Source organism: Rhipicephalus microplus, chromosome X, assembly GCF_043290135.1.
Source record: "Rhipicephalus microplus isolate Deutch F79 chromosome X, USDA_Rmic, whole genome shotgun sequence".
Lineage (NCBI taxonomy): Eukaryota > Metazoa > Arthropoda > Arachnida > Ixodida > Ixodidae > Rhipicephalus > Rhipicephalus microplus.
In genome coordinates, this window is record NC_134710.1 from 228,369,735 (window position 1) to 228,379,494 (window position 9,760).

Below are 9,760 nucleotides of genomic sequence, written 5' to 3' on the forward strand. Positions count from 1 at the left end.
CAAGTGTCCCAATTGACCCATGCCCTACTTTTGGGCGACTACTGTGGGAAATAGTAAAGTATTAATTTTGAGCAACTTCGATAATAACTGCCGTTTTGCCCAGCGGCTGCAAAAAAAAAGTTTAATTTTAGCATTATTTTTGTAAAACTCGCCAAAACAACTAAGCTTTTCCAGCTGAGTAATATCCAGAGCGTGAGAATATGGTCCATGATTTCCAATAACTAAATTGAGGTATTCCTCATTTGCATGCTTGTATCATTATAGCCAACTGAAATGTGTGACTATGATGTGCATAGTGTCATAAGGGGCGAAATAAACTGCAGAATTAGGCATCATGTTTCCATATTTATTCTTAATAATTATGAATAAATTGAAAAGCGGTGCCGGCTGGAAACATCAGACTTGTGACTTGCTATTCTGTCGCTCCTGTTTGGCGTGAGCAGTCATGCAAAATGACAACTGAAAAGCAGAACGTGATATGATGAGAAACGCAATTGTAGTAAGATTTTGTAAACCCCACCCAAAAGGTGGTTTAAAGAGATATGATGAAGGCTCACAACAAAAAAACAAACGCAAACAGGTAGGGTGAGAAACCATGTTTCTGTCGTTTCCGTGTAAAACACAACTTGTGAATAGTAGCTTTTGTAACATCTCACTTGGTGACAAACTTGCTATGCAAGATAATGTGAGTCTTTTAAACCAGAAAATAAATTGGTTTAAGCTACTTTGCGTGAGTGCCACTTACCTCTTTTCATATACGTCGTCTCCTCCAACCAAAGGGAATGCAGGGCCGACTGCCTCGTTGACCGGGCGAACGCCCCTGTTGATTTTGCCATGACGAGTGCTGAGGTGCCAGACCATAGCGACACTTTCGCATGTGCGAGTCTGGTTGTCCACTAGAGCGAAGAAAAAGGAGAAGCGATCCGGAATTCTGGAAATAACCCATAGACCCCCCCCCCCCCCCCCCCCGAACACACAGACTGATTAATTTCATTCACACCACACCGTTTGATTGACACACCTTTACTGTATACACGCATGTGACACAAGAGTTTTGTTTTAAATAATTTCGCAACAAAACAAGGAGGAGGCGGGGACCTCGTTTCGCAATAGGCACTGGCTATGCACGATTGAAAGCCCTTATTTTCTGAAAAATTGCTTGGAAATTTGCTTTAGGAATAAGCCTCTGGCATATTCCGACAACCAAGCCCATCATCTGGTAGTCAGAGTGGTTGTTGACTGCGCATTTTACAAACAGAACCCATCCTTGCATTCTCAGGTAGACACATACGAGTACGAGCACCCAAACGACACCCAGCGTGCGCAGACGCCGTCTACACAGAGGTATGACATGTCGTAAGCTGGAATTACCACACATAGCTCCTACAGTCACGTACCCTCCTTCGATCCTGTTATAACGCCGAACGTCATCGCAGATGTAAGCAAACCACGAAAGTAAATGGAAACGAGGGGGAAAAGTGCACGTTGGAGGCCGCAACAAAATGTGCCGTCGAATTTTTCGCTTTACCGGCGAGGCGTGATCGTAGTATATCGGCACCTAAAATTACCCTTTTTTAACAAAAAAGATAGTTATATATAGTACGTGTACGTGTTCTGTCTGGTGCCTTTTTTTATTATCATTTCACGCTCCCACGTGCTGAAGCACGCTGCACACTCAATGCTCATGGAAATATTGTTATGAAGTAGACTAAAGGACATCTCAAAATGACCTTTTGCACCTTCAGCAGTGCACACACAATGTGCGATTAGCAAACAATGGCCCTTGATCATAAGCGTTCGCAAGGTCTCCCTTTAGGGGAGAGGGGGTGGTGAAGGTTGGCGCAGCGCCCCCTCCCTATGAAGTCAATGCATGGGGGGCAAACTTTGCGACCCCTCTGAAGTGACCAGGGCGCCCCCCTTCTGCCCCCTCATGCCCACGCCTATGCCCTTGGTAATTGTTTGCATCACTCATTTTATCGGTGCTTGTACAACAACGCGCATAACGGTGTGAACTATAGTTAAGTAACAGTTTTAGTTGAGCATCTGCAACAGCCTCGCAGACGCCGACTGTTGTTGGGGCTGGACGCCTACTTCCACGGAGCTGCTGCACACGCCCAGTTAAAGCTGTATAACTATTGCCTACAAATGCAGTACACTCCCCGTTAACAGACGCACGTTTGTGTGTGTGTGTGTGTGTCTGCAGCTTCCGCCCACCAAGCGTCACTTCGAGCACGGAGCCTGTCCTGACCGTACGTGTTCGCTCGAACGCAAACCTAAAAGACACGTAAGTGGTTTTTTAAGGTTTGAAGGAAAGAAAAAAAGTGCTAATTTCTGTCTGCTTATTTTCGCGACATGGCCAAGCTCCTTGCAGAGGGAATGGGATAAAAACAGAATAGTATAAATAGAAATAAAAAGAAGACTGAGCACACACGCGATATGCGCATACAGCGGCACCTTCATCACGGAAGCTAGTCGAGAGAACGAGAAAACAAGCTTTACTAATAGTAGAGAAGTTTCAGCCCTGATGGTTGGTGTTCTCAGTCCGGGACACTACAAGACTCGGCTGCCACTCTTGCCCTCAGGACTAAGACCCGGTGGACTTTCCGTCCACAGCAGTTGCGGAGAGCGGTGTCCCGTGCCTGTGAGGGTTGGGAAAGATGGAAGAGAGGTGTTTTTAGGGTGCATGCCCACATCATGTGGAAGACGTCTGATGTCTTCCCACAGTGCTGGCCCTTCCACAGTATTAGTATGTAGCCTGCGGAGAATTCGCTCATCTATTCCACTCATATCCTTAGCAGGGTCCGGGTAGAGTCAATGACGCTCTCAAAAATTGAGAACTATTTCTTTAAATGTGAGTAGTGCTGGGTGTCCTGCTCTCCGAGTCCTCAAGGGTTGGAAAACAAAATGTCTAGCAGCCCCGCCGCGGTGGTCTAGTGGCTAAGGTACTCGGCTGCTGACCCGCAGGTCGCGGAATCAAATTCCGGCTGCGGCGGCTGCATTTCCGATGGAGGCGGAAATGTTGTACGCCCGTGTGCTCAAATTTGGGTGCACGTTGAAGACCCCGAGGTGGTCAAAGTTTCCGGAGCCCTCTACTACGGCGTCTCTCATAATCATATGGTGGTTTTGGGATGTTAAACCCCACATATCAATCAACAAAGTGTCTGGCAGGTAAGCGCGCGGGCCATGACGTCACAAGTATCATTACGTCGCAAACCCTGATGTTTTGGAGTCTAGATGATGCGTTTGGAGTGGATGTGATCAGCCAAGCTTTCTGTATGTTTGAGAATTTGGCTGAGAAGTGTCACCTCCCCTGCCATATGAAACGCGCTTCACGAGAGACCGCTTACTCTTGCAATGTTCACTCTGTTTTTCTACCGCTGCCTTCCGAAAGGGAAAAAAATAATTTGCGAAGGAAGTCATGGTGCCATGACCCTCTTTTGATTGTTTTTACAGCGTAGATTCTCGCCAGTGTGAGTGGATTATATCATATACAACAGCGTGTAATACAAATCGCGAATAACAAGACGTTAAGCTTCACAGCGGTTAGGGTAAGGTACACGCGAAGGTTCATAAATATTAGTTTAACTGAGTCATAGGATAAAAATAAAAGGAAGGCATTGTTGCATTATTATGTATTTTTGAAAAAGCCGTGCCGTCTTGGTAATTTTTGTTCTTTTTTTTTGTTGAATCTATACGTCATGACATACCAACTATAGCCTAAACCGCCGCACTTCTTAGTTACATTTACAGTTATTCGGGCTCTTTTTCGTTTAGCACTCGTCTCCTTTCTGTCGCTTTGTCGTCGTTCTGTTCTCGCGGTATAACAATCGTCATGCCATACCAACTAGCCCAAACCGCCACACTTGCTGAGGGATTTCGTGCATACGTGAGAGTTATTGATAGGATGGGTCCCAAGCTGAGCATGCGTATTCTAGTTTGGGACGAACAAGTGTAAAATATGCTACAGCGCATTTCGTATTTTGGTAATCGTGACTGCTCCCTTGCCGATCTGACCAATCCCTGGCGTACCGAGGGACTTGGGAGAGCGGAAGCCAGCGGGCGCATGACCCCTTCAAGCTTGTGACGGGGAAAGCGTTTCAGTCCGCACGGCTGAACGCTCTACCGTTGTAGAGGGGCGAGGGCACGGTGATCGCGCAGTAGGATACCGACTAAACACCCTTGGTTAGTGAGGGGTCGGTAGCTTCACCTAACTGATATTGTACTTTCTGGAGCAGGCGGGCATGAACCAATTAGAGCGTTGTAGCGCATCAGTGGCCGAGTTTCTCAACCGTTTCACGAGCGGAACCGGGCCTACTCGAGCGAAGATACGTAGAAATAAATTACATAAAGCAGCCAGAGGCGTTGGAGGTAGTATTTAATGAGCGTTCTGTTGCCATGACATAGTTGACAGAACCAGTGGTGTTTCAGCTCTCCGATGTTGACATATAGTATTGCCAAGGTCTGAGATTGGTTATCCGTTACACATGAAGAGTCTCTTGTTTAGATGCAGACTAGATCGTCCTCCGTTTCCGACATGCACTGGCGCTCTGTGGCCGAGATACGGTGTTCGTGACTCACCGAATACGGCTACAAGTGACATTTACAGAGCGGAGTTGTGTTACGTAATGGTTCCTGTAATCCCATTCTATTCGTTTCTTATCATAAACTCAACCGAATGGCCGACTTTGGTAATACCGAGAGCGTGTTGCCGTACGGGCGGATGAGAAGTTTATATAAAATCAAAAGAATAAAAAAAACATTATAATGCGGTTTCCTGGTTAGCTTCCCCACGTCCCACACATCGCAAAGATCTCAATCTAGTCTCAGTGAAGGCCGCCCTCGTATCACATAGAAGAGGTTTCAGTCGTGCTAACGCGGCATTTTTTTTTTCTTTTCATTTAAAGTCACATTTCTCACCTCATCGTCGTTAAAGCTTTTGTGTCCAGTTTTTTGTTGGTTGCTTGTACGTTTGTCTCTTTCGAACTACAAGCCTGTACGTTCGTTGTTACACTAGGCTTTTGATGCAGCTGCTAGTTTTGCGTGGTAAATAAGCTGAACACGCAGTACGTCGAAGGTACATGTACCACAGGGGAAGCAAGGTGTCATGCAGGCATACCCTTCATAATCACGTCGTTCTGTGTGATGTCATTTCCTTCTATGGCGTCACCATCTCCTCGGAGGAAATGAGTCACACATTTTGTACTTTATGATTATTGCACATACATGCGATGGTAACTACGGATTACGGGCAAATTGAGCTTGGTGTTTCTTGGTTTTAGTTACTGAATATTTAGTTACTCAAGCTGATTGATCGATATGTGGGGTTTAACGTTCCAAAACCATTATATGATTATGAGAGACGCCGTAGTGGAGGGCTCCGGAAATTTCGACCACCCGAGGTTTTTTAACGTGTACCCAAGTTTAAGTACATGGTCCTACAACATTTCCGCCTCCATCGGAAATGCAGCCGCCGCAGCCGGGATTTGATCCCGCGACCTTCGGGTTAGCAGCCAAGTATACCTTAGCCACTAGACCACCGCTAAGGGGCTTCCTGCCATAAGCGTACGCAGGGTATACCGCATTTGTCTCAATGAAGCACCATGTATATCTTGACGGTGTCCCCACCCCTTATCCTCTTTTTGCCCTCGGCGCCCTCCAGAAAGTTCACGTGCAAAACTGAATAATTTGGCATTGAGACACGGACGTACTTACGTAATTTACTGAAGCTACAGCACTGTACATAATCGAGTGCTCCTATAAGTTGACATTAAACGCAGTTAATTTTTAACGCAATCGGCGTTTTCCTTTAAGTTTTGCATATAGTCATTTCAAACAATATATTAGAGTTTGCATTGCAAAATAATAAAAGTACGAAAACAAAGTTTGCGTGCCCCCCTCTCATCCTTGGCTCCTTCCTATTGAATGGCCTCTAACGATACGTGCGTGCATGCGCAATCCGTGGTATTTGTAAAATATCTCGGCTGCTCGTTGCCCCCCCCCCCCCCCCGGGGCGTACAAACAGTGAACACTCTAGGTAAAATCAACGAGAAGTAACTATGCCAGCGGTATCGCTTGCTCTACTTCACTTTGCCGCCGCAGGTGCACCGAACACAAGATAACAAGGTCGGAGCGTTGCGTGGCGTACGCAGCCGCAGACGGCGTGAGTAAAAACCGTCGCCCTGAGACACACGCCACTTAGCTTACGCAACCACAGTACAATTTTTATACGCTGTATACCTGGCATGCGCTTACGCAAGGCAGGGCCGTTTGTGACGGGAGGCCGCTGTAATCGAGAGTGCCGCCAAAGGTAGCGCCAGTATGAGAGTCGCTGAGGTCGCTTGACAGTACAGAAAGATGCGCACTCTGAAATAGACGTAAACAGTGGTGCGCTGTGTCGCATAGCCGGAATTGCGACAACAGAGAAGTGATAGCTGAGGGAGCAGTGGGGAAGTTGGGGAGAGAAGTGCGGCCTTGGCGAGTTCGTCCGTTCGTTAGCACCGCTGTCTCGGTACTCGTTTTGTCACTGCTGTTTCAAGTACACCCGCAGCGACGGGTCTAACCAACCAACCAACCAACCAACCGACCAACGATGAGCACCATAATTTGCTCCAAGTGGATACAGGCAGCACAGCCAAACTGTAGCCGTAAGGAAGCTTACTAAACGTTATGCTCACCTCACTTTCGTGAATAAAAAATGTTACTGCGTGACCATCGTTTAAGGGCATGAATAAATCAGAAGTCGGTAGAAGGGGAATGGGGGTGAGAGACCAAGAGCAAGGGCATGATGGCTTCGATGTATTGTGATACGGTGACACCTGTAGGCCTGCATTGTAATCTTTCTTTTTTCTTGCAATCACATTCTGGAACTCATAGATACTTCTCCTGGTAGGTTGTACTCACTTAGCCGCATGCTTTTCTGCCACCTTCTGTAAACTCAGGGCTCTCAGGCTGTTCCTTTACCTGATCATATTTGAGTATACACTGCGTTGGAATAAAATTTCAATACCAGTTTTAACGCAGGAAGAATATTTTTATGTCATGAAACATTCCCGACATTGAAGCGCCAAAAGAACCATGCAGAAAATAAAGCAACAAAGTGATTTTATTACACAACGTGGAGTCGGTTTGATCAGTTTTGAACGCCGACGGTCGGGAATGTTCGAATCTGTGTGAATCAGCACGAATTCAGTGCGATGAACCTGTTCGCTGTCCGCACAGTCAAGTGACAGTGAGTTACTTGTGACTTATCAGTGAGAATAAATAGAAAATCAGCCAGGTCGGTTTGTACCTCCAATCATGAGATGACACGGCCAGACGACGCACTGCACCCCAGGGTGCTTTGGCTGTGTCTAGCCTTGACAGCTGCTATGATATAAAGCACTTGCCAGTTCAATGGCCATATTATGGGCATTGATAGGTCAATGTAAATGCAACCCTGAATAAATTTTTAGCATGTAATAAGCCTGTAGCATAGAAGTCAGGGTTATCAGTGCTTTGTATCACGAAGCATTCGAAATGTAACTGTCATGCATATTAGAACAAGTGTTACAACCAGTTGAACTAGTGAATGTAATATTATTCCAGGCAGTTAGCGAATGAATAAGAGTTCTTGCGAAGGAAAAAAAAATTCGTTCTGCGACCCAAAACCTCCGCATACACTTATATGCCGGGGGCGGCAACATTTTGCACCCTCTGGCCGAATAAACGAACAGCCATTTTGGAGAAGGCTGCTCCGTGTAACGGAGGGTCTCATCGGTGTTCTAATACCTTTATAAAAACCATGGCATATCCAGGAAGTGAATGACGATGTGTGTGCAAAGCACTGGGATAGTTGGGTGTTACCGTAGATTGGCCACTCACGCAGGTAAATTTGACCACTCACGCATGACCACTTGAACACGCATTGACAAAGCGGTGTACAGTTATATACAACGTTTATTGGTCATAAATTGCATGTTGTTCTAAGTTGTGAATTTCATCATCCATCATTCATAATTATTAGCCGGACTACGTCCACTGCAGGACAAAGGCCTCTCCCATGTTTTGCCAGTTAACCCAGTCCTGTGCTTGCTGCTGTCAATTTATACCCGCAAACTTCGTAAGCTCATCTGCCCACCCAACCTTCCGTCTCCCCCTAACCCGCTTGCCTTTTCTGGTAATCCAGTTAGTTATCCTAATGACCAGTGGTTATCCTGTCTACGCGCTACATGCCCGGCCCATGACCATTTCCTCTTCTTGATTTCAACTGTGATATCCTTAACTCCCGTTTGTTCCCTAATCCACTCTGCTCTCTTCTTGTCTCTTAAGGTTACACATACCATTTTTCTTTACATTGATCACTGCGTCGTCCTTAACTTAAGCTGAACCCTCTTTGTAAGTCTCCTGGTTTCTGCTCCGTAGCTAAGTACCGGCAAGATACAGCTGTTATATACCTTCCTCTTGAGGGATAGCGGCAATCTACCTGTCATAATTTTAGAGTGCTCGCCAAATGTGCTCCACCTCATTCTTATTCTTCTAGTTACTTCAATCTCGTGGTTCGGCTCCGTGGTTATTACCGGCCCTAAGTAGACATAGTCTTTTACAACTTGAAGTGCACTATTACTTATCTCGAAGCGTTGCTCTTTGATGAGGTTGTTGTACATTACTTTCGTTTTCTACAGATTAATTTTCAGACTCACCTTTATACTCTCCTTGTCTAACTCCGTAATCATGAGTTGCAATTTGTCCCCTAAGTTACTCAGCAATGCATTGTCATCTGTGAAGCTCAGGTTACTAAGGTACTCACCATTAACTCTTATCCCCTTAACATTGAATCTTTGTTGTATCGAATCTAGCCTGAAGTTGGCAAAGACGAGGTCTGGGCACGTTCCCTTCGTGGTTTGTGGTTGTTTCCAGACGTACGAAATGCATCGTATATAGAGCGCATCGAGACGTCATCTACTGCCCAAGCCAGTCGTTGTCCGTGATTGTCACGGACGGCCAATTTTGGCGACCCGGCGTCACGGCAATTAACGGGCGCCGTACTTCCCCACTGACCGTGGGAACGGCGGGCGCATGAAAGGGAGCCGGGAAGTGCAGAATGGGGTGCTCTTCTTAGAACGTCGCCGCCGACGTTTGATCCTTTTGTAACTGCGGCGGCGTCTGCAAGGTCATGGAAGGCCGCGATGTACCCCGAACAAGGATTAGACTACGGGACACACCGGCTGTGAGCCAAACAGTCTGACCGTTTCCCACGGGGAAAAGCGTGGGAAAACCTCTGGTGGCCAAGCCGTATGACAACATCCCAACAGGCTGTCACTCTCGCTAGTTGAGGGCCCTCTCCCAATTAAAAAGAGGTGGGGTCAATATATTTTTGGGGCGGAGTTTTCATCAATGAAACGTGCATGATTGGACCCATGTAGAGGTCTCTTGTCCCCAAGGAAGAGAGCGGGGAGACACGAGGGGGATTTAAGCGCAAGATTTTGCCCTGCTAGGCAGACTAGTCGCTGACCAACATGGTTTAGAAACAGATCAACAAGTATCTCTTCTAGAAGTTTTTAGTGTGGCTCTGTATCGACTGGCCACCTAAACTTAGCCGTTCGTCTAGTTGTGACGCGATATTAACGTCTGCAACGTAGGCATCGGGACTTCGCCTCGAGTTAGCTCAACCTGCTCGAAATCACCTGCAAGCACTAGCCTCCCGGAGCCACCAGCGTAGCAAGATCGCCGACATCGCAGTCGTGCCAGAACTCTCTTCGACTTCTCGCATCCGATCGTCGGG

General features: G+C 46.7%; 1 protein-coding gene across 2 annotated transcripts; it reads right to left on the reverse strand.

Annotated features, from left to right (window-relative positions):
• Nucleotides 1–325: 325 nt before the first annotated feature.
• On the reverse strand, nt 326–6,654 carry LOC119187347 (uncharacterized). 2 transcript variants are annotated; one of them, XR_012887931.1, is made up of 4 exons: nt 6,238–6,654; nt 2,500–2,639; nt 746–896; nt 326–459 (listed from the first exon to the last, which is right to left on the reverse strand). XR_012887931.1 is itself a non-coding variant. In XM_075881400.1 (3 exons), the coding sequence occupies exons 1-3, from the start codon at nt 6,398–6,400 to the stop codon at nt 444–446; spliced, it is 330 nt and encodes a 109-aa protein (XP_075737515.1). In that variant the 5' UTR covers nt 6,401–6,645; the 3' UTR covers nt 326–443. The 2 variants fall into 2 exon arrangements, 1 of the variants encoding a protein (XP_075737515.1); XM_075881400.1 differs by lacking the exon at nt 2,500–2,639 and having other exon boundaries at nt 6,238–6,645.
• Between the last annotated feature and the right edge of the window lie 3,106 nt (nt 6,655–9,760).